The sequence below is a fragment of the Delphinus delphis genome, chromosome 8 (genome assembly GCF_949987515.2).
Source record: "Delphinus delphis chromosome 8, mDelDel1.2, whole genome shotgun sequence".
Taxonomy (NCBI): domain Eukaryota; kingdom Metazoa; phylum Chordata; class Mammalia; order Artiodactyla; family Delphinidae; genus Delphinus; species Delphinus delphis.
In genome coordinates, this window is record NC_082690.1 from 13,714,878 (window position 1) to 13,739,453 (window position 24,576).

The 24,576-nt window shown below is 37.6% G+C and overlaps 1 protein-coding gene across 2 annotated transcripts in view; it reads right to left on the bottom strand.

Moving 5' to 3' along the window:
• Nucleotides 1-24,576, bottom strand: part of LOC132429456 (tubulin-specific chaperone cofactor E-like protein) — a 162,065-nt gene that overhangs the window by 121,158 nt on the left and 16,331 nt on the right. For both annotated transcript variants that reach the window (XM_060017775.1, XM_060017774.1), the window contains exons 2-7: nucleotides 19,654-19,803; nucleotides 17,841-17,980; nucleotides 11,557-11,738; nucleotides 9,997-10,253; nucleotides 6,622-6,748; nucleotides 4,979-5,095 (exon numbers count right to left, since the gene is read on the bottom strand). In XM_060017775.1, the coding sequence (XP_059873758.1) occupies nucleotides 4,979-5,095; nucleotides 6,622-6,748; nucleotides 9,997-10,253; nucleotides 11,557-11,738; nucleotides 17,841-17,980; nucleotides 19,654-19,786 (956 nt within the window). In that variant the 5' untranslated portion in view covers nucleotides 19,787-19,803. The remainder of the gene's footprint in view (nucleotides 1-4,978; nucleotides 5,096-6,621; nucleotides 6,749-9,996; nucleotides 10,254-11,556; nucleotides 11,739-17,840; nucleotides 17,981-19,653; nucleotides 19,804-24,576) is intronic.

The window sequence follows — 24,576 nt, forward strand, 5'->3', positions numbered from 1 at the left end:
ATAAACCATTAGCCAGACTCATCAAGAAAAAGAGGGAGAGGACTCAAACCAATAAAATTAGAAATGAAAAAGGAGAAGTTACAACAGACATCGCAGAAATACAAAGCATCCTAAGTGACTACTACAAGCAACTCTATGCCAATAAAATAGACAACCTGGAAGAAATGGACAAATTCTTAGAAAGGTATAACCTTCCAAGACTGAACCAGGAAGAAACAGAAAACATGAACAGACCAATCACAAGTAATGAAATTGAAACGGTGATTAAAAATCTTCCAACAAACAAAAGTCCAGGACCAGATGGCTTCACAGGTGAATTCTATCAAACATTTAGAGAAGAGTTAACCACCCATTCTTCTCAAACTCTTCCAAAAAATTTCAGAGGAAGGAACACTCCCAAACTCATTTTACGGAGCCACCAGCACCCTGACACCAAAACCAAACAAAGATACTACAAAAAAAGAAAATTACAGACCAATATCACTGATGAATATAGATGCAAAACTCCTCAACAAAATACTAGCAAATAGAATCCAACAACACATTAAAAGGATCATACACCATGAGCAAGTGGGATTTATCCCAGGGATGCAAGGATTCTTCAATATACGCAAATCAATCAATGTGATACACCATATTAACAAACTGAAGAAGAAAAACCATATGATCATCTCAATAGATGAAGAAGCTTCTCACAAAATTCAACGCCCATTTATGAAAAAAACTCTCCAGAAAGTGGGCATAGAGGGAACCTACCTCAACATAATAAAGGCCATATATGACAAACCCACAGCAAACATCATTCTCAATGGTGAAAAACTGAAAGCATTTCCTCTAAGATCAGGTACAAGACAAGGATGTCCACTCTCACCACTATTATTCAACATAGTTTTGGATGTCCTAGCCATGGCAATCACAGAAGAAAAAAAAATAAAAGGAATACAAATTGGAAAAGAAGAAGTAAAACTGTCACTGTTTGCAGATGACATGATCCTATACATAGAGCATCCTAAAGATGCCACCAGAAAACTACTAGAGCTAATCAATGAATTTAGTAAAGTTGCAGGGTACAAAATCAATGCACAGAAATCTCTTGCATTCCTATACACTAATGATGAAAAATCTGAAAGAGAAATTAAGGAAACACTCCCATTTACCACTGCAACAAAAAGAATAAAATACCTAGGAGTAAACCTACCTAGGGAGACAGAAAACCTGTGTGCAGAAAACTATAAGACACTGATGAAAGAAATTAAAGATGATACCAACAGATGGAGAGACATACCATGTTCTTGGATTGGAAGAATCAACATTGTGAAAATGACTCTACTACCCAAAGCAATCTACAGATTCAATGCAATCCCTATTAAGTTACCAATGGCATTTTTTACAGAACTAGAACAAAAAAATCTTAAAATTTGTATGGAGACACAAAAGACCCCAAATAGGCAAAGCAGTCTTGAGGGAAAAAAGCAGAGCTGGAGGAATCAGACTCCCTGACTTCAGACTATACCACAAAGCTACAGTAAGCAAGACAATATGGTACTGGCACAAAAACAGAACTATAGATCAATGGGACAAGACTGAAAGCCCAGAGATAAACCCACATACCTATGTTCAACTAATCTATGACAAAGGAGGCAAGGATATACAATGGAGGAAGGAGAGTCTCTTCAATAAGCGGTTCTGGGAAAACTGGACAGCTACATGTAAAAGAATAAAATTAGAACACTCTCTAACACCATACAGAAAAATAAACTCAAAATGGATTAGAGACCTAAATGTAAGATGAGACACTATAAAACTCTTATAGGAAAACATAGGAAGAACACTCTGACATAAATCACAGCAAGATCTTTTTTGATCCACCTCTTAGAGTAATAGAAATAAAAACAAAAATAAACAAATGGGACCTAATGAAACTTAAAAGCTTTTGCACAGCAAAGGAAACCATAAACAAGACGAAAAGAAACCCCTCAGAATGGGAGAAAATATTTGCAAATGAATCAATGGACAAAGGATTAATCTCCAAAATATATAAGCAGCTCATGTAGCTCAATATTAAAAAAACAAACAACCCAATCCAAAAATGGGGAGAAGACCTAAATAGACATTTCTCTAAAGAAGACATACAGATGGCCAAGAAGCACGTGAAAAGCTGCTCAATGTCACTAATTATTAGAGATGCAAATCAAAACTCACACCAGTTAGAATGGGCATCATGAGAAAAGCTACAAACAACAAATGCTGGAGAGGGTGTGGAGAAAAGGGAACCCTCTTGTACTGTTGGTGGGAATGTAAATTGATACAGCCACTATGAAGAACAGTATGGAGGTTTCTTAAAAAACTAAAAATGGAGGTACCATATGACCTAGCAATCCCACTACTGGGCATATACCCAGAGAAAGCCATAATTCAAAAAGACACATGCAGCCCAATGTTCACTGCAGCACTATTTACAATAGCCAGGTCATGGAAGCAACCTAAATGCCCATCAACAGATGAATGGATAAAGAAGATGTGGTACATATATACAATGGAATATTACTCAGGCATAAAAAGGAATGAAATTGGGTCATTTGTAGAGATGTGGATGGATCTAGAGACTGTCATACAGAGTGAAGCAAGTCAGAAAGAGAAAAACAAATACCGTATATTAACACATATATGTGGAACATAGAAAAATGGTACAGATGAACTGGTTTGCAGGGCAGAAATTGAGACACAGATGTAGAGAACAAACGTATGGACACCAAGGGGGGAAAGTGGCAGGGGGTGTGGGTGGTGGTGGGATGAATTGGGAGATTGGGATTGACATGTATACACTGATGTGTATAAAATGGATAACTAATAAGAATAAAAAAAAAATTAAAAAAAAAGAAGGAAGGAAGAGACCAAGCAGTGGCCTCTAACTACTAGTGAGTGAGAAAGGAGGCATAATTACATAAATAGGCAGCAAGGCCAGAGTGGTAAGTAAAATAGCTTGACAGTATAAATCTTTGGCAGTAGCTAATTGCTCACAGTCTATGTAGGATTAGAATAGGTTATCTCATTTCAGGGAGAGAGAAATGTGTTTTCATTTATACAAGGAATTTATTAGGATAGGTAAGAATAATTTTTAATATATAACTATGGGGAAAGTCAAAAGTGTTGGACTACAGTAGACATTCTTTTTGCTGAGTTGTTCCTATTTGAGGGGAAGTCCCAAGATCAGGGGAAGCAAGATTCTACCTCTCATTGCAGAAGCCAAAGTGGAGAAGATAATCTGTCTTCCCTATCTCTTGGGAGACAGAGTGTGGGCAAATGCCTTAAACATACCCAATCAATTGGTCAGATGCATAGTTTTGACACTTAGGGAATGAAGCAAAGGTCAGCAAAAGATTATATTCAGCACTTATGGGGAAATCAAAAATCCATGACATGGCTGCAAGTGTTCAGTGGTTAAGTCCAGCGTTGCAGTACCAACAGAAATATATAAAGAAGACTGTAAGTCGAAACTTTGGTTATCCTTGCCTCCCTTGGTTCCTGTCTAAACCAGGTTCTCTAGACCACCTAGCAATTCTTTTAGTTTCTCAATATCTCTCCAGTAAAGTCCTCCCCTGATTAAAGTTGATTTCTATAACATGCATTCAAGCACACTGACTACTACAGAGGCATAAATGTGCTTTAGGATAATTATGCCATCAGGGACAGAAACAATTTACTGCCTATGTATATACTACTTCCTGTAGCAGACTGGAAGATAAATACACTATAATGACAGACATATGCTCAAAGCCAGAATATTTACTTCTTCTATTAATATGTTAGATTGAATCAAATGAAAACTCTAGTTATCAGACCATTTTTTTTTAACCCCCAAAAATTTTCATGTGGTTTAACCTAACATTTCTGGGTTGTGTTAAAAAGGCAGTCATATCTCTCCCTACCTAGCTGTTCTTAGCTAATTTTAAAAGGTTAGCTTCAAAATCCTTACTTAATTTGTCTAATATTTTTTAAACGCTTAAGCTTTAAAATTCTACTGATAATAGCACAGATAGTTTTACACAGCACTGGTTGAGCCTTATAGAATGGTGACCCCCTTAAAGTCTGTAAATAATAGAGAACTTTGGGAAAAAATAATGTTCAGTAAGAATGAATTAGAATCACAGAAATTTGTAACCAGAAGGACAAAAGAAATTTATAACCAGAGTGTGATTTGACTCACATTTAGTCCTAACTTGCATCTTGTTGGTTTGAAATTCCTCCTGCCGAATGGGATTTCGTATTATTCTTAAAGTCATTAAGAAAAGAATATAAATTTGGGGGTAACTGATTCTAGTTTCCAACACCCAGAAACCTGTTTGGGTTTTTTTTTTCCCTTATATTTACGTATATCATATCTGCTACATTTCCTTTTACATTTACAGAATATTAAAGGTAGTTTCTCACCAAACAATACATATTTACTTTTCATATACTTAAAGGTACTAATTTAGGCCTCAGCCTTTCTATTCCTACTCAACCATCCTAATTCCTTTAATATTTCCTCAGGAGTCTATTTTCTAGTCCCTTTCTCATATTCTCTAAACCTCGGGCACATTTGTCAAATCTTCCAAACTGCAGAACATAGTATATCTTAAAAGCGGATGCAATGTGAAAGAAGAAACCAGTTTTGGGGATGGGTGAAAATGTGCTCCTGGAGAAGAGGATCACAAAGGAACTGATGATAAGGAACATGGAGTGGGAACTACTAGAAGTAGTCAAATACGTACTTACCCAACCATTCTTAATACAAGTGCAAGGCTAGAAGAAATACACTGTGGAAAATGAGATAAAGCAGGTTTGCTTTTGGCGTTTCTTCCTTTATTTTTTAACCTATCACCAAAGTTCTCTAAGAGAGTCCAACAACAGATGATTAGATTTTGCTCTGAATCAACAGTTCCTAGGTCGCCGCAATACTTGCTCACGTGTTGCTGAGCTGACAGGGGATTTTTACCTGAATGGCACTTCTTCCTGTGGAACATCCACATAGTAACGAATAAAAAATCTCTCAGAATCTTCTCGCTCACCATCAGTGACAACACTGCCATTAAGTTTGGAAACCGATGGCAATCTATAAATAAAAAGCAAAAGAGACATAATAAACATATTGAGACTTAGAAATAAAATGATTGGTTTGAGGCCCAGTCTTATTATCTTGAAAGGACTCCTTTGATGTAGCTCTGCTTGTGTACAACTACCAGCATGAACTAACGTGGTATAAAATAAAAGGACCAAAAATATCTAAAGTTTCATTTTTGATGCGACACCTGACCTTTTATAACCATACCTCACCTTTCAAATAAGATCCTAGGCAGCACGGTCCAACCTAAGTATCGTGCAAGCCACACACGTAATTTTAAATTCTCTAGTAGCCATATTTTCAAAAGTAAAAATAAAACGGGTAAGATTAATTTTAATAGTATATTATATTTAACCCAATATATCCAGGATACAATCATTTCAATCTATAATCAATACTAAAAAAATAACTAAGATACTTAAATGTTCTTAATACTTAAATGTTCTTTTTTTTATATAAAGTGTTTGAAATCCAGTGTGTCTTTTTCACTTATGGCACATTTCAATTCAGACTAGCCATGATTTCAAGTGCTCAAAAGTCCCCCATGGCTGATGGTACCATACTGGACAGCACAGGTCTACAAAGCAGTCAGTACAGGTTGGTCATATAGCTCAGGAATTCATTTATTATATTTACAAAAGAATTGTGTAAAGAAAATAAACTACAAGGCCTGTAAGACTTACTCTTCGTAGAAGAAAAGTATGCTGAAATTTATTTCTTCAGTGGGATATTACTGTGTATGTTAACAACTGGAAAGCAGTAAAGATCTGGTAGGTATTAGTTGGTCAGAAAGATCAAAGTGGTTTATAGAACCACTCTTCTTTAGGGAACCTTAAAGCCTACTGTTCCCCTGTCAAAACTACTATGTATAGTACACGAGAGAACAAATCAAAACTCCGTGGCCCTTTACATCTTAGTCAAGCCTTACTGCTGCTAAAGACACATACAAAAATAAACCCTCATGGGACATTTCAGTAGTCTGGGGGAGGCAGAGGCTGAGACACGAAAGGCAGGGGAGTCAGAGGAAGAAGGTAACAGCATGGTGGTCACATTTAAGTCAAACTACATTGAAGAAGAAAACACAGATGCTACTCTCTTAAGTTTTACACTAATGAAACAGCCTAATTTTCAGGTATTTACACTTTAAATGACTTCTATGTTAACACAGAAAATAAGGGTAACTAAAATAGAGTTGATTCCCTATTATACCTACTTTTTCTTCATGACCCAAAATAGGATTTCAAATATTGTAAATATTGAAAAGTATAAAAATAGAATAGATTTGTGAGGGAATTTTTCAGTGGTCTTGGCAGATCAATCATATTTCACATTTTTCTCATCATATTGCATTCGTTTCCCTCTAGGATTTGGAGCTAGAGAAGCAGCTCCTTTAAGCAGTCTGTTCTAGAGATGGATAAACATACAGTGCGCTCCCCTCACCCCCAAACAGTGCATTATCCCTTTAATGAAACAACAAAGCCCCAAGGAAAGAAAGCAGAATAATCAGTACAACAGACCTGGCTATTACCAATTTCCTTCGCTCCTCGGTGGTATATGGCTGAAGAAGAGGAATTCCTAACAACCTCACTTCTTCAAGTTTAGGGAATGAGTTTAGTTTGTCAATGTCTTCCCAGGACCGCAAACCTAATTTGAGAAATATATTGTTTAAGTAAATCCAGAAAAGCACACAAATGAGAAGATAAACATAGCAAAAAAATTTATTTCCATTAATAGGTTCTTCAATGTTATAATGATCATAAACTAGTTAGAGATCCTGGAATTTTTCTTTATCCAAGGAAAGAATGGAATAAAACACCATAAAAACTTCCCTGTAACCTCTCTTATCCCTGTGATCCCAGTGCTCAAAGGACGCCCTTTATTCTCCAACATCCACTCATCTACTGATTCTCCACCCAAATGGCTGGTAAAGGGGGTCACTGGTGGTTTAATAAGCAGGATGGATGCCATGATTACATAATTGAAAAAGTGATGTGATCAACTCTTTCATCAGACAGAGACTCAGAGAACATAACCGTTGATCAGAGTGGACACTGGCAGAGTAAATTTCTACCTAACAAACACTAAAATGGGCAAGGTCAATAGAAGCCGAAACTAAATATCATCTTTCAACTGTCCTCATTTTGGGGACAGGGAAACAGGTTCAAAATTTAGAACAAACAAACAAAATCAAAAACAAAAAAACTGAACCCTTGGGTAGGAAAACATGAAACAAATTAAGATTGTTCAGACCTAAAAGGAAACTCTTCCTAGAGCTGTGAACAAATGTATCATCCTTGGCACTGGTAGGAAAAATATCCCAGTAATGATGAAGCTGGTCAGTTTTACAACACATTAAATCCATTGCAGAAAACAACGCAGTCCCTTCCTATTTCTATCAACCTTCAGCAAGGGTAAAGGCAGAGGAGCAGTTTGTGAGGACCCTGGTGCAAAAATTATCCCAGGTCACTGTCCTCTTCCCTTCAGAATGGCATTGCCATCTAGGAGGAAGAATAGAGTTAGCTCAAGGGATGTCAAGTTGTGAAATAAACAGCTTCCTTATGCAAATCACTTGTTTTTAAGACTTAATTCCCGCCCTTATAATCTCCGTGGTGGAATAAACCGTTTATGTTTTTTCAGTTATAGGTCAGAATTATTTTTACTTATGTAGTTGTTTTAAAAATAGGCTGAAAGACAATACCAAGAGAATGAGAGGAAAATCCATACACTGGGAGAATGCATTTGCTAAAGGCATACTGATAAAATATACAAAGAACCCTTAAAACTCAACAACAAGAAAATGAACAATCCGATTAAAAAATGGGTGGAAAACCTGAACAGACACCTTGCCAAAGAAGATATACAGATGGCAAGTAAAGCATATGAGAAGATGTTCCACATCATATGCCATCAGGGAAATGCAAATTAAAACAACAATGAGATACCACTATACACATATTAGAATGGCCAAAGGCCAAAACACTCACAGCACCAAATGCTGTCAAGGATGTGGGGCAACATAATGTAGAAAGGAACAATAGAAAAAAATCAGGTGCAGGTAAGAGGGTTGTTGTAGATTAAGAGAGTATATTTTATCTGTTAAAGATATACACTGAAGATTTTAAGGCTGAAATTACATGATTGCTGAGATCTGCTTTTAAAATATTCCCCCCAAAGGAAAAACAGTATGGGGGATAAATACAGGAAGCAAGATGCTAATAAATGTTGAAACTGAAAAAAAAAAAAAAAAGGATGTGGAGCAGCAGGAAGTCTCACCCATTGCTGGTGCAATGCAAAATGATACAGCCACTCTGGAAAAGAGTTCAGCGGCTCATTTCAACACTTACACGTACTCTTACCATATGATCTAGCAACCGCACTCTTTGTTATTCACCCAAATGACCTGAAAACTTACGTCCACACAAAAACCTGCACATGGAGGGTTACAGCAGCTTTATTAATTAAACCAAAACTTGGAAGCAATCATGATGTCCTTCAGTTTGTGAGTGGATAAACTGTGGTACATCCAGACAATGGAATATTATTTAGTGCTAAAAAAGGAACATTCTATTAAGCCATGAAAAGGCATGGAGGAAATTTAAATATGTAATAGTAAGTGAAAGAAGCCAGTATGATTCCAACTATATGACATTCTGGAAGAGGCAAAACTATGGAGACAGCAGAAAGATAAGCGGTTGCCAGGGATTAGGGGGAAGGGAGGGATGAATAGGCACAGAAGATGGTTTGGGCAGTAAACTATATATTATGTACAATACTACAATGTGTGTCATTACAGATTTGTCCAAACCCACAGAATGTACAACACCAAGAGTGAGCCCTGATGTAAACCATGGCCTTTGGATGATGACGTGTCAATGCAGGTAAACTGAAAGGTGTCACTTAGGTGCTGGGATGTTGATAGCGGCGGAGGTTGTTCCCATGTAGGGCAGGGAGTATACTGGAGCTCTGTGTACGCTCTGCTCAGTTTTGCTGTGAATATAAAGACTCTAAAAAATAAGGCTTATTAATTTTTAAAAATAGGCTAAAATATTCATTCCTGTGATATACAGAATCAGATGGCAACAAACTGGTAATCAATCTAGTGTAGACACTAGAAAAGGAATGTGAGAATTTGAAAGCCATAGCAGGTTGGGATTCCTCAACCTAAATCAAGACAAAAGTCTAGTTTGTAATTCTCTGTACTCTTTTTACCCTGCCTTTTACTATCCAATTCATCAATTTCATTTCACTCCTTTCATAGCATGACCCCTTTAATATACAAAATATTAATAGCTAATATAATGCTATGCCAAACAAATATTTGATAAATACTGGTATTTATCAGAGCATTTATGGAAATTAATGCCTTAAATTTAGCTAATCATTAGGCATCTGCAGGCTTCCCTGGTGGCACAGTGGTTAAGAATCCGCCTGCCAGTGCAGGGGACACGGGTTCGAGCCCTGGTCCAGGAAGATCCCACATGCCGCGGAGCAACTAAGCCCGTGCGCCACAACTACTGAGCCTGTGCTCTAGAGCCCGCGAGCCCCAACTACTGAGCCTGCGAGCCACAGCTACGGAAGCCCATACGCCTAGAGCTCGAGCTCCGCAACAAGAGAAGCCACCACAATGAGAAGCCAGCGCACCGCAGCGAAGAGTAGCCCCCGCTCGCCGCAACCAGAGAAAGCCCGTGCGCAGCAACAAAGACCCAACACAGCCAAAAATAAATAAATTAAATAAATAAATAAATTTAAAAAATATAGGCATCTGCATGTCACTCTTGAAATTCATCCTGTAAGAAGGCAGAGCTGTGACTGACAGAAATACACTTTCACTGTATTTCATGCATAAGTTCAGATCAATCTGCATGTAGAATGAGAACAAGCCTGTTCCTCACCTGCCTTGTGGAGGCTGATGGATCGCAGATTAGGAAACAACCTAGCCAATGAATCATCAGGCTCCTCAATAGCATTCACATGGTTGTTGGCCAGGACTAGAGTATCCAGTGAAGGAAACATAACTCCTAACTTGCGTATTTCAGTCCAGTCTTGGAGGTTATTGTCTGTTATATGTAGTAGCTTAAGAGAAGGACAGCAAATAGAAGGACAAGACACTGTTTCATAGTCATTAAGGCACAGGAAGAGCTCTTCCAAACTGCAGAGAAAAAAGGAAATATTTCATTGTTTAAAGCAGTTAAGTTTCTACTCTGCACCTATTTTCAGTCATTCAATAAATAAGCGCCTACTATGTGTGAGACTCTGCTAGTGTTGCAGAGAAAATTATAAAGATGGCTTTCTGAAGCTTAAAATACAGCTGGGAAGACAAAACCTAAAATACATAAAACAGCAGAGAATGATATACCCAGTACTAAATTAATTTTGTGCTTAAGTAAATAAGTGCTAAATGAAGCAGCACTAACCGTAAGTACAACAGTACTTCATATAGGAATAGGATTGAAATTGTGGTTGGAATAGTCAGGAAAGGATGCATGGCCTTGAAGGAGGGGTAGACTTGGGTAAATTGAGAGGACACAGAAGGAAATTCTAGAAACAACATGAACAAGTATTTAGAAAAAGAAATAATAACTATCATTTATTGAATTCCTACCCTGTGTCAGGTCCTGTGCAGGTGCTTTATAGACTATACTTCTATTTCTGCAATTTTATAGACAATTATGTTCATTTTATAGACAAAAGTTTATCAAAGGTCATAAGGATAGTAAGTGGAGATGGGATTTAAAAGCTCATTCCATGCCATGCTAGATGTTGCATGCAGTGAGAAAACCAATCTCATTAGAGGGAGAGGGAGAAACTAAGATGGAATGAGTAAGTTGAGACCAGATTCTGAAAGGCTTTCATAGTTTCCATATTTAGACAGTCAAGGAGACTACAGCTTCATATATTTCTTTAAACTACTTCCTTTTAATATTTATGTGCATATACAAAGAGAGATACAAACAAAACAGAACAGAGCATTTCTAAGCTGACAGACAAAAGTATAATTTCCTGCTTAAATTATTGAAAGGAATACTAGGTCCGTTTTCCCATCATGCAAGCTAGGCACTTAATCATCTGAGTGTTAATATATTTTAGAGACACTATGATTTTTTTTCCCTCCCAAAGAAAAGTGCTAAGGCAAAATTCTGGAATCAGGTAATCAGAAGATTAAAATGGAAAAAGACTGGGTTGATCTCGAAACGATAAGTGCTTCTCAGGGATATCTTCTCGCCAAAGGATGACATATCCCATGTCTTGGTGCTACCCAACACTGAACAAGTATTCCAATGAAAATGTTACTAGATTACCCTCACAGCCTCATTTAATTACTTCATTTTTCTAACCTCATTCTCCATTCAATCTGCAGTTCTAGTATTTCTGAGATGGGAGACCAGCAGTAACTCTATGTACTAACACAGATGGCAACATGGCTCCCTCTCCATCATGCTCTCTGGGCTTACTCTGGTAACTCCTGCAGTATCGTGTGGACTGTCTCCCAAGAAGCTTTGCTGTTGTTGAGAACAAGTTTTCGAACCCCGGAGAAGGACCCAGCACACGTTCTTTCTAAAACCGATAAATTCAGAGGGTTGGAACTCAGGTTTAGAAACTCCAACTGGGGAACATTTGACACAATTTTACTGACCTGTGGAGAAAAAAAGGAAAAGCATATCAGGCAGTAATCAGAGCTTTTAAACAACAATCATACTCAAGAAAACCTAAGTGAGTGGGTCTCCAGGCAAAGGGCCATTTGCATTACGGAGTCCTATTTAGTGATAGTACCCGCAGAGAGGCATAAATAATTGCGACAAATCATGGTAAATAATTTAATCTCCTTCTATGAAATAGTAGCATAACTGAAAATTAATGGTAGAAAAGAAATATTTTCCATGTTACCTTTGGCAAAGTTTTTGATTCTACTCTGTATAATATTCTCTTCGATATCACTACATGATATTTTGGAGAAAAGATCATTTAGATGACATTTTAGGCTACAAGTTTTAAAGAGCTGGGATTGGGTCATGTACAGTAATTCTCTTTGAATATCTCCTTCCTTCCATCCTCAGTAGAATATTAAGGCTAATTGAAGGTTTATTAAAGACTACATGGTAACAATTCAGGTATTCAAAATTGATCACATAGTCACAATCACTTAGAAAACAGTTTTGGCTTGGTTCAAAGATGCACCAAACTTTAAAATATATTTACTCAGAAGTAAAAAGCATCCATAACTATATTACAAAAGAGAAAACATGATCATCCATTTAATGATTTAGCTAGCAACTTGGTAGACAGAAAAAAAGAAAAGGAAATGAGCTTTACTGATTATTGACCTTAACTATTTGCTCTGCATTGTACTAGGTTTTTAAAATATAACTTATTTCACTAAATTCTCAAAACAACTTGTAAGATAACTAATATTCTTTTATTTTAATAAATGAGGAAACTGAGGCTCGGAGATGTTAAATAATTTGAGTAAGATTTCAGAGTCACAAAAGCCAAACCTAGGATTTAAAAATCAGAGCCATTTTTCTTTCCAATACACCACAACAAGTAAATCATAAATATAACCAGAAAAAATGAAGAACTAGCTTAAACAAGGTATGATATAAACACTAGAAGCCCAGTAAATGTATTAAGCATCAATCAGCCAGGCAACATGGTAACTGAAAGTTATGAGAAAAGGAGTAGAACAGAATACTTAGGATTGGTTTTAGAATCAGAAAACCTGGACTCAAACCAGGTTCTAACACTTCCTAGCTGTGTGGTTTGACAAGTTACTTAACCTTTCCAAATCTCAGTTTCCTTATTTGTAAACTAGAGAAAACAGTTCCCATCTATTTTACAGTATTGTTGGTAGGATTAGATGAGATACATGTGTAAAGCACTTAACAGTGATTGGTACATATTTTAGAAACTTGTTTCCTTACCTACTGCCCAAGAGAATGTAAAAGCAGGGATAGTACTTACCTGGTTCACTACTGCAAAGTGGGCACTTAATGTTTGTTGATTAAATTAATGGCACAAAACCATTTAATAAATGTAACTATGACTAATAGGATATGTACAGTATGAACCAGTATCTCAACCCTGATTATATGTCATATCACATTTATTTAAATATGTCATATTTAAAATAATTAGTAGAATTTTTAAAATATACTGATTCCCAGGAGCCACCATAAACTACTGAATCAGAAGCTTCACAGGTGGGACGAGCTTCATGATTGGGACCTGGATACCTGTTTCTTTTCAGAGCTCCATAGGTAATGACAAAAATGTATCCAGTGTCGAGGACTATGGGGAGAAAGAAAAGGCAGTCTGCACTTTACATTAGGTCTGTGTACTATGTACTGTACAGTTTAGGAGCTCTAAAATCAGTGAGAAGTAAATTAATTCCAAGAAGGTTCGGAGAAGTATGTAAGAGGGAATGGTCTTCACACACACTAGTTCATCTAGTCTAACACACCCTCTGAAGTAGTACCGTATTTATTTTCATTTTATAAATGAATAACTAAACTATCTTTCAGAGGAAAATATACTAGGCTTCAGTTTAAAATGTAAAAGATTCATACCAGTCAGCATATATTCTCCTGTTTGATGTCTTCTGTGACCAAATGGTAACAAGCATTTGTGTGATATATGGCTAGGATTTGGAGTTTAGTGTGTGGCCACAACACAGCTAAACAGTCCACACAAGGACCAATCCTTCACTGCAGTCTACCACCTGGATACCAATATATGAAGGCCTTTCGTACATAAGATGATGACTAGCTATGCTTCACCTCTTTTAAGGGCAAAAAAAAAGATGAAAAGGAACTGTGCTCCAACTACAGCATGGAGAATAACTGCTAATTATAGGTACAACCCTAGTTAAGTAAACAACACATAAACCTTTGCTAACCACAACCCTTCATATTTTATTTTTGTAATAAAGAAGAAAACACCCCCCAAAGTGGAGACTATCAGAGTCTTTGAAGCAATTTCTGAAAGAATTCCCAAAGCTAGCAGATACATGATGTGATCTTCTTCATAGGCTGCATCTGCACTACTGTCCAATGAGAATAAAGATTTAAAACAATGACTCATCAGCCCTAGAATATCCTAAAAAAGATAAAATTGGACTATAGTTTCATAATCCAAGCAGGAAAAATAATATATGTTAGAAGTAAATATTTTCTTTAAAAGGTTAAAATTAGGGCTTCCCTGGTGGCGCAGTGGCTGACAGTCTGCCTGCCGATGCAGGGGACGCGGGTTCGTACCCCGGTCTGGGAGGGTCCCACATGCCGCGGAGCGGCTGGGCCCGTGAGCCATGGCCGCTGAGCCTGCACGTCCGGAGCCTGTGCTCCGCAACGGGGGAGGCCGCGGCAGTGAGAGGCCCGCGTACCGGAAAAAAAAAAAAAAAAAAGTTAAAATTAAAAAGGATTTTGTGTAACCTTAAATTAATGATAATATTCTGGAAAATACTGTATTCATTACACAGGTAAATTTATTCATGGTAGAAAATATCTTAATAGTAAAGGCTATTATTATTCAGTGAGTGTCTAGGGCAGTATACTGACTTCTCTTTTTTAAATTCTAAAAATAAAGATGCTTCTAGCTGGAGTGAGTTCAGGACACTCATGTGCAGAAACATGGAGATGAACTTAGATCACCTTTTAGATCTCCACAACTCTATGATTTAATAGAGGACCCTCTACTCTCAGTTTTGAAAAGGAAGAAACTAAAGTTTTAAGAAAAATGGGGAAAGGGTAGTAAGATAACAATCTGTAATTTATACCCAAGCTATTCTCTATCTCACCCATGGTGAATTCCTCCCTCCTCTCAACTGCTTAGTGTAATGTCTTTTATAAAATGGTTTTGATAAGGAAAGGAGGAAAAAAGAGGTACCTTGGGAAAAGTCAGACAAAAATCTACTTAGCCAAAAAATTCAAATCAAAAGCTAAAAAATGCGTAATTTTTTTTATACATAGATGCCCAGTTTTAGATGGACAGAGACAAATCTTTGCCTCTCCCCAAAGCATTACACTTCTCACTCATATTTATATTAGTCTCTGAATATAAAGCAGCCAGTAGTTTAAACTATAAAAGAAGATACTCATAACATTAGTGATCATTCAAAAACACTAAAAGAACCAACTAGATTATTCTGTTCCATGTTGGTATATCAAATACTGGCTGAAATAAACTTAGTTAATGGCCAGGGACAAATGATCTGGGTAATCAAATACATGGGTTGCAATGGGTTGCAAGGTAATGTCTTAAAACTGTGACCTATGAGGCATTTTGCAGCTTGGCAAAGGGTATAATCAATCCTAAAAATCAATATTCTTTCATTGTCAGTACTTCTCCCATCTCTCTGTGTTCTGATATATATTCTAGAAGATTGGGACCAACTACAGTTAAGGCTAAGGACAAAACATAAAGGAATGATGAAAACAAAAATAAATGGAAACCTGAAAGGTAGCAGCAACAAACATTCATTTGAAAACTGCCTGAAATCAGACTATAGGGCACTTACAGGAATATACAAACTGAGCACCAATAGAATACAAATAAACATGTGACCCTCTGGCTGTATCTGTCAATGTGAGCTGGAAAATATTCAGTGGAGACCTTTGTCTAAGCAGAGAAAAGGCTGAATTACCTAGTGTAAACTTGTGTTCTGATCCATGTTGACATTGTTCTTCTGAGGCAGCAACTATATCACTATTAAACTGTTTCTACCAGTTAGCAAAAGCTTATGTATGTGGTCAAAGTATAGGTCAAAGCAGAAAGCACAACACCTTTATGAAATTTTTACTCCCAAAGAAATAAACTTAGGGGAATCAGCCTGTGAACATAGGAGCTGAAATGACTCAGGGTAAGAGCTGGTCTGAATTGTCACCCATGCAGGTCAGAAATCTCACCAGAGGCTCAGCAGGACTCCTGAGGGAACTGTAGAGAAGAAGGATGAACAAGGTCGCTCTCTTTGCATCTGTGCATGTGGACAGAGCATGCATGTCAATTCAGCATCTCAAAGGACCCAGAAGGCACAGATTGTAATTTGTTGAACAGTGAACTATAACAGTTGTTTGGATAAGTAACTCAATCAATAATTACATGGACAAATAGAGATTGTTTCTTGGAACAGCTAAGTAAATCTGTATATATTAACACGTGACTTAGAAATCAAGTGACGTGCATCTCAAAGAATTTTGGTAAACATCTTAATAAAAATAGGAAATATAACTGGTAGCACAGATACCAGATTAAACAAGACTATGAAATAGACGAATGTAAGAAAAGCTAAAGAAAAATGGGTTATAGATAGATTTTTCTTAAACAAGAAAGCTGTCTTAGAATCTGTATCATATTTAATATCTACCAAGTGTCTCGATGATTAATTTTATCAACAGTCCTGTCTTATGGATGATAAAGGATTAAGTGAATGTCTTAAGATCACAGGAAAAGTTAGAACAAGTAGGCCTGATCAAACCTTAAGATACAATCATTTATTCATTAAGGCATTCAGCAAACATTTGAATGCCTAGAATGCCAGTGCTGATGATAAAAAACAAAACCCTGGATAAGCTCATGGTCTAGTAGAAAAACTGTCAAGTAAGCAAATGATTGTGCTACATTGTAATGAATCCCTTTATAGCAACATGATACAGGTGTTAGGATAATCTAATTCTGCCTGAGAGTCAGGGAAAGTTTGAGAGGAACAGCAACTTGGGCCAAGTCTTGAAAGATACATAGGAAGCAACTGGGTAGACAGAGGAGAAAGAGAACAGTAGATTCAGAATGAATAAAAGCAAGGAAGCTTTTCATGTCCACATTTATCATGAGCTGCAAGAAAAGCACATGGCTAAAGATGGAGATAAAACTCTAGAAATAGCAAAGGGCCGTATGATAGAGGGTCACACTTAGAGAGTTCAGACCACAGTTTGTAGGTGGTGAAAAGCAGTGAAGGGACTTGAAGCAGGAGTTTCATAATCACACTTCATTTATTAAAAGGAGTCTGGTAGCACTGCAGAAGGTTAGCTTAGAGGAAGCAGAGTAAAACCAGAGTCAGGAAAACCCATTAGGACACTTTTCCAATACTCCAAACAGGAAATAAGACCCTAAATTAAGTAGGAAGAACTATTTTTCTCTTATTCTTAAGGGTAGCTTCTATCAGGTCATGCTATAATCAGGTAGGTAATGTTATATATAATAATAAGAGAGAATGTCATAATACTTTTATTTGTGCAACTTGGCTTAGAGTTACTCTGAGGTCAAAGGCATCAGTTGTATCAAATTACCAGTGCGACTTAAAAGAAGGAAAAGTTCTAAAAGATTTGGAATAAATTTCAGTAACAAGAATAAATATTTTTATAACCTTAGTTTCGAGCTCCAGTAATTTTTATGTCAATTTATAGTAATAAATGTTGAAGCAGTAGCAGAGAATGGGCACAGGATGTGTAAACTAGTGAAACAGTAGAGAATTTAATGCACTGTTTGCAATCTAAACCTCTGTGGTCTTATTAACCTCTTGATGCCTGGAATAAAGTTCCTCAGTGCTTTTCACATTAATGAAAAACAAATCAGCAACAACAAAGTTCATTGAAAAATCACCATAGAAACAGTTGAAGCAGTCAGTTATTTCTCTTGAGACATACAGAGAAGAATCTCGAGTGAGAACCAGAATTCAGCAGCATACGTAATAACGTAAACAATAATACAGTGAGTTATTCACCAAAATGCAGCAGTATAAAAACTTTACCTCGTGCCAGTCTTCGAGTTTGTTGTCAGAAAGATCTAGTTCTGACACGTGAGCACAGAAGGCAGCAATTTCTTTTTCATCTCCTGCACAGGTTATTCCACAGCTGTTCAACACCAGTACACTTGGGAGGTTGAGGCGATCTGAATCATGGGAGAAACAAAATACTTTCTACGTCAGCCTAATTCTTGTCTACATACATTCAGCCACCAGGAATCAAAATCAAATTGTGTGAAATTACACAAGAACCTTGAAAATAGAAGATACGCTGGGATCCAAGGGTACTGAATTCTAAGGGGAGACAGCCAAATATGGCCCAGGAGATCAGAAGACCTAGACCAATACCCCCAAAAAGCCCTGGAGGTTTCACCTCCTGGCACCATTGTTTATCTCAACTACCAACAACAGAACCATCATCCATGCTGTCACCTTATCATGTGACACTAGATCCATGTGACTCATGTCAGGGCTACCACTGTGTTCTCATTGGCCTCAATTCTTTCTTTTTTAAATTTAGTTCAAAAGTATCATTCTGGATAGCTCTTTTCTCTCTGTCTGATTTGTATTTTCACCTTTTGTTGCCTCTGGAAATTATCTCAAACCATTAGATAGTCTATCTGCTAAACCACTTCTGTTCTTCAAGTTCATATCACTCAAGGAATCTTCCTCGCTTACGTGGATCCATTTAAAAATCTGTATCTTTCTCCCATACTTGTCCATCAATCATTCCCCTTTCATATCCATGTAGAATTTGTCCCTTATGAAAATCAGACTTTTAAAAATATATAATTATAATGAGAGAAAATGTTTTAAAGTCTTAAACCATTCAATGAATTCAGTCAAACTATTGCTTGTTCAAAAGTATGTCAATAAAATCACTCTTCCTATCTCTAATAAAAAGGATAAATATGAGAATTCAACCACTCTTTTCCCATTTGGTACAAAGCCAAGGCTCACAAAAGTATATTTCATTAATGGAAGCCTCAAATAATATGAACTTTCAACTTAGTACTTTTCACAAAATCAATTTTCTCAGAATGGGAGTGGATCCTGAAAAAATGAGCAAGTAAGAAGTCCACTTCTTTCTGCTGTTTCAGTTTATATGGATTGATAAGATAGTTGCATTGAGAAATAATAAACATTCAGTAACCTTTGGACACAGGAACTAAAACACTGTTCAATATTCATCTCCCATCACTACAAAGAACTACTTCCAATAGCAGTTAATTACAACATCAAGCTAAAATGCAAACCAAAAACACACCTTGCACGTTTCTAGTTGTAGATCTTTGCTCACATAATAATCCCTCTCCTAGAATGTCTTTATCTCCTCTCTAACCAAATTCTACATTCTTGAAGGGTTAGTTCAAATCTCACAGCTTTGAACCCTTTCTTGATCCTATAAATTAACTCTCTAAATTTCTTTCCCAATCACTGTGCCGTTCATTTGACTCAACATAAACTACCCTGTGTTATTATATATTTTTGTAAATGTGAATATGTTGTAATCCAATAAGCTGTAAGGTCACTGAGGGCACAGGCCAGGCTTGTACTATCTGCACCCTCCAAGTTCCTTGAAATATTATCACTCAAATATTGCTCTCACCCTATGAGTGCAACTAGAATGCCTTTTGGCCAATCTGCAGGAAAATAGATCCTTTCAGGTTTTCAAAAACACTGAAATCATAGCAAGGGAGAAAGACTATTCAACTCATAATTCAAAATAAAGGGAATCATTTGCAAATAAGGCAATATTCTGGTTTAATGTCCTAAGTAAGCTCCAGTAAAAAAATGTTTTAGGCCCCATCTTTCTTACCTTTCATAGGAGAGCCCTGAGGTGTGGCTGGGACATGGACTCCCATCCCAGGACCACGGCGGTAAGGAAAGTTTTCAGGACTATATTTTTCACATAATACTTGCATAAAACTCCTCCCACTAGGTTGATCCATCTTCCTTTCCTAAAATTCTACAAGAAACCAAGAAATCATCAAAATTTATTTATTTACTCATACAAGAAATACTTATTGACAATCAATTATTTATAAGGTACTAAGCTAGGCACTGCATACACAAAAGACAGGCAGGGAGAAGAGTTAGATGCTGCAAAAATACAGGGGAAAGATGATGAGGGCCCAAAGTGGTACAGTGGTAGTACAAATAGATTTAAGATCAACTTAGAAAGCAAGCTTTTCAGGAGTTATAGGGGCTGACGGGAAGGTGGAGTCAAGGCTGACCCCCAGGTTTCTAGTACAGGAGACTAGGTGACTAATGACACAACTAAGAAAAAAGAAAATATGGAGAGATCTAGTTTTAAGGAGGAAATTGATGAATTCTATTTTATACATGTTCAATCTGAGGCATCTGTTTCAGGGGAACAGTCTGAAGTTGGGTGAGAAAAGTGAGCTAGCGGCGAAGATTTGGATCTCATCAGGAAATATCATGAATAAGAACAGTAGGGCACTAGAACTCTCTGGGACACTGATATTTAAGATGCAGGCAGAGGAAGCAAAGCCATGACGGAAAAGTAAAAGGGATGATCAGAGAGTGAAGTGTATAGCCAACACTTTGAGAAGTTTTGGTGAGAAGGGGAGGAAGAAGATGGGCTGATAAGGTAGGCAGGAACAGGAGAGAGTACAGGATTGGGCGCAATTGCCAAGATCTTTCCTCTTAAAATAGGAGAGAACTGAATACGGTTATAGATTATAGAGAAGCAGCAAGTACAGCTGGAGAGTCTGAGAATGACTACTGGTATCTGGTCCTAGGAAAACCCAGCAGGAATGAGCATTAAAAAACTTCTAAAAGGCTGTTTGGTACCACCCATATAGCACTCCAAACTGTTTACCACTGGTGGTGATATATTTACTTCACTATGCTGCACTGGTTTACTTTTCCTTATACAGTTTAATTATACTGAATGGTAGGTATTTTTCTCATGCGATTGTCCTAGCTCCACCATTACATTATGAAGGGCAGCAGTGCTATGCGAGTCTACTTCTTCAGTATTGATTCACAGCATCTGGCAGAGTACACTACACACGGTAAGGGCTCAGTAAATGCTGCTGAGAACTAAAATCACGAGCCTCCAGTATGCTGAGCGGAAAGAGAAGATGCAGGATCAGGAGTGGGTTTAAGTCCCACCCGGTTCTACCACTTAATAGTTTTGTGCCATCAGGCAAGACAGCGTATTTCTCTGGGACTCAAACGTCTTATTCTGTAAAATAAGATATTAATATCTATACTGCTTGGAGTTCAGCGTTACTGCAGAGCTCTAAAATGTACAAGTGCACTATTGAGATTATAGGGCTCTTGTAAAGCTCTAAAACACACAACTGTTATTACTTGTAACAGGAATTTGTAGTATGGTAGAAAAAGCACATAAACAGAAAACTTAGGCTCTGTCATTTACTAGCTGGGTGAAACATAAGCTAGTTAGCTAACCTCTCTCTACTTCAATTTTCCCACTATTGATGAGCTAAAATTTTCCTCTTGGGTTTGTAACAAGAATTTGAAAAGGGCATAAATATAAAAGTGGTCTTTAAACTTGGTCCATTTTCTAGATTACTACCAGGACCACGAGTACTGTACTTCGTGAAATCAATTCACAAATGCCTAGAACACAGAGTAGACACTCATTGAGCACTTGTCCGAAAGTTTTACCCGTACTTAATTTATCAAAGTTTAGACTACGTAATACATTTCATAACAAGTATATCACAAGTCACCTTGAAAATATAGGGCTGCCCCCGGTCAGGGTCATCATTTGGGAGCTGAAGAACAGAGCCTGGTTTAGGACAAGAGAGTTTGTTCTTTCTGTCCAGAGTGGTAAGTATATGCTGCTGTCCTCTATCCCAGCACTGTGTCAAAAGTGAACTGTGTGGGCTCATCTAGGACTCCAGGAACTTTCAGGTGGAAAGGTTCTTTTTCAATGTAAACTCACCACCAACAGCATACAACACAGAGCAGGTGCTATGCCACTAGTGACAGGCATCATAGTTCTTATCAAAGACCTGTCTCAAGCAGAATGCCAACAGAATTTTCAGAAATGTTTAACAAAAAGTCAAAGAAGTTACACTGCTATCTTCCATACAACTGGCAGTTCAAAAGAATAAAAAGTGTGTGGGAGGGTGCTGAAGTGTCAGTGTCAAAATAATAGTCACCGAGTTTAAATAGCATCTTTTAACTGAGCTTCAGAATCACTTAAACTCCAACCTCTTCAATCCAAGGGCAATAATCTTATACACAATTTATTTACTTATTTATTTATTTATTTTTTGCGGTACGCGGGCCTCTCACTGTTGTGGCCTCTCCTGCTGCAGAGCACAGACTCCGGACCCGCAGGCTCAGCGGCCATGGCTCACGGGCCCAGCTGCTCCACGGCATGTGGGATCTTCCCGGACCGGGACACGAACCCATGTCCCCTGCATCAGCAGGCGGACTCTCAACCACTGTGCCACCAGGGAAGCCCTACACAATTTAAATATAGACAAGCTGAGTGTGGAACTAAAGAAACCTCAGCTAAAATTGGAGTCTGGACAGACCTATAGGCAGAGCCCTCACCCTTGCCACGCAACATTAATTACTCCAAATGGGAAGAGATGCAGGCCTACATCTCTGACAGGAAAGTGTTGCCTACTTTACTATCCAGCGGGAAGAAGAAAACTCTTTGCTCAATGACAGCCCAGCCAATCAGAGACCACAGCAGCCCAACCAACCTCCATACTTCGGACTCCCAGCTTCCTCCAATGGACTGTTTGGTTTTAACACACTCCCCCTCCCCTCATTTCCCCTATAAAAGCAAGTTCCCCTTCCTTGTTCTCTGGATTTGCCTGTGGTCTGCCACAGTTTGCACATCTCAAATTGCAAATCCTCTGGCTATTCCCAAATAAACTGGCTTTTGCTGGTTAAATAACTGGCTATTATATTATTAAAATTGATATGAGGGATGGTGAGGTTAGAAACATATGCAAGTCAAAATAAGTGTTAGTAAGCAAGCAATCATGGGAACTGAAAAGTCACTCCTTATGGCCCCGTGCTTTCACAATGCTTCCAAATAGTCTGCTTTTCTTTTTCCTAAAGACTTAAAAGCAATGCCAGTCACCCTCATTGGTCATTTTCCAGGATACTCTATTGGAACAGCATTCCAGGCATGCAGATAGTGTACACAATAATACATGGGTTTCGAATTAGAACATTAAGATTGCAAAATGGATCAGTGACATAAATCTACTCAAAATCTGTTGGGGCAGTTGGAGGAGGAACAGTAGGTGGGAAAGGAAAACTGAAAACCAAATAGATTGAAAAATGAGGACATACAGGACGGAAGAAGATCTTTAACTGGAGACTTTTAAAAGGTTTTTTTTGGAGGTGGAGGGGTAATCTATGACTTTCTGGCAAGAACCAGTGTCAAATAACATCTGACTACCTTCTACAGTTGGCAGAGGTCTAATACATTTGTAAAAGTGTGCTGAATTGGTGCTTAAAGCCAGGGAGCCAGGAATCTGGGGTGATGTTGCTTGGTTCCATTACCAAGTCATGGAGTGTGCCTGTGAAAAACTCAACTCCTTTGTGCCTCAAATCCTGACTATAATATGCTTTCATAAAGCACTTGGTAAAAGTGCAAGTTGGAGGATAAGGTGCTCAGCCCAGTCACCTAAGTAACCTCAATAGCTATCAATCTGTACTTTCTGTTCCCAAGGTCAGGTCAAAATTAGTATGAAACTCAACACAATTGGAAACAGAAAATAGGCCACGTCTGACCACGAAGAGTGGAAGAGATGCAAGATATAGCCTTATGCTGGTATGCAAGATCAATATTTACTTCACCAAAAAATTTTATGTTAAATTACCACACTTCATAAAGTGTGAATACTACCAGCCTCACTCACAACTTCCAAAAAATATAAATACTACCCCAGAGTCCCAAAACATGCATTTTAAATCTTATAAAAAATAGGTTTATCTGCCTATATATGCATAGACTACTTCCAGAAGGATAAAATAGAAATTAGTAAAATTAATACCTGTGGTTGACTCCAAAGAGAGGAAGTGAGGAATAAGGTGAAAAGGAGATTTCCTTCTCACCGTTCAACCATCTGAACCGCCTGAACTCACCAGGTGCATACATCACCCTTTTTTTCCATACATTATCTTTTCAAAATACAAAACATTTTTAAGTGATTTATCTGGGAATGACCTAATAATTTGTCAAAGTATTTTTTAAGTCCTCATTATTATCAACTGTCTGTGAAAAAAATGCCAAACTCGACCATGTGAATATATAATATTAACTTTTAAAGGAATTGGGAATTGAGGAAGAAAAGAGAAATAAAATGGGTGGCCAAACGGAAATACTTTTGTAAACGAGCATTGGTAAAGAAAAAGAAAGCAGTGCAAAACACATCTGAGTGTTAATAAAAGTTACCCAAATAGTTCATCCAAATTACCCAAATGGTATCCAAACTATTGTGACCCTGGAACCACAAGGGCCCCAGCAGGCAGAGGTTACAAAGCCATAGCCTAAAGATGCTGGGGAGCTTCAGGCCTCCCAGTTGCCTCCTGCTGTGGAGACTAACAAAAGAATGGGGCTTCCTACAGCAAGATTCAAGTTACTGGAATAATAAACAGTTGGGAACTGATTTAGAGTTCTAAAAAATAAATTGCAAGAATTCAAAATATGCATTAATGTAGGATGAGGTTAAACACCCAGGAAGAGCTTTCATAGCATAAAAATAGAGAGGAG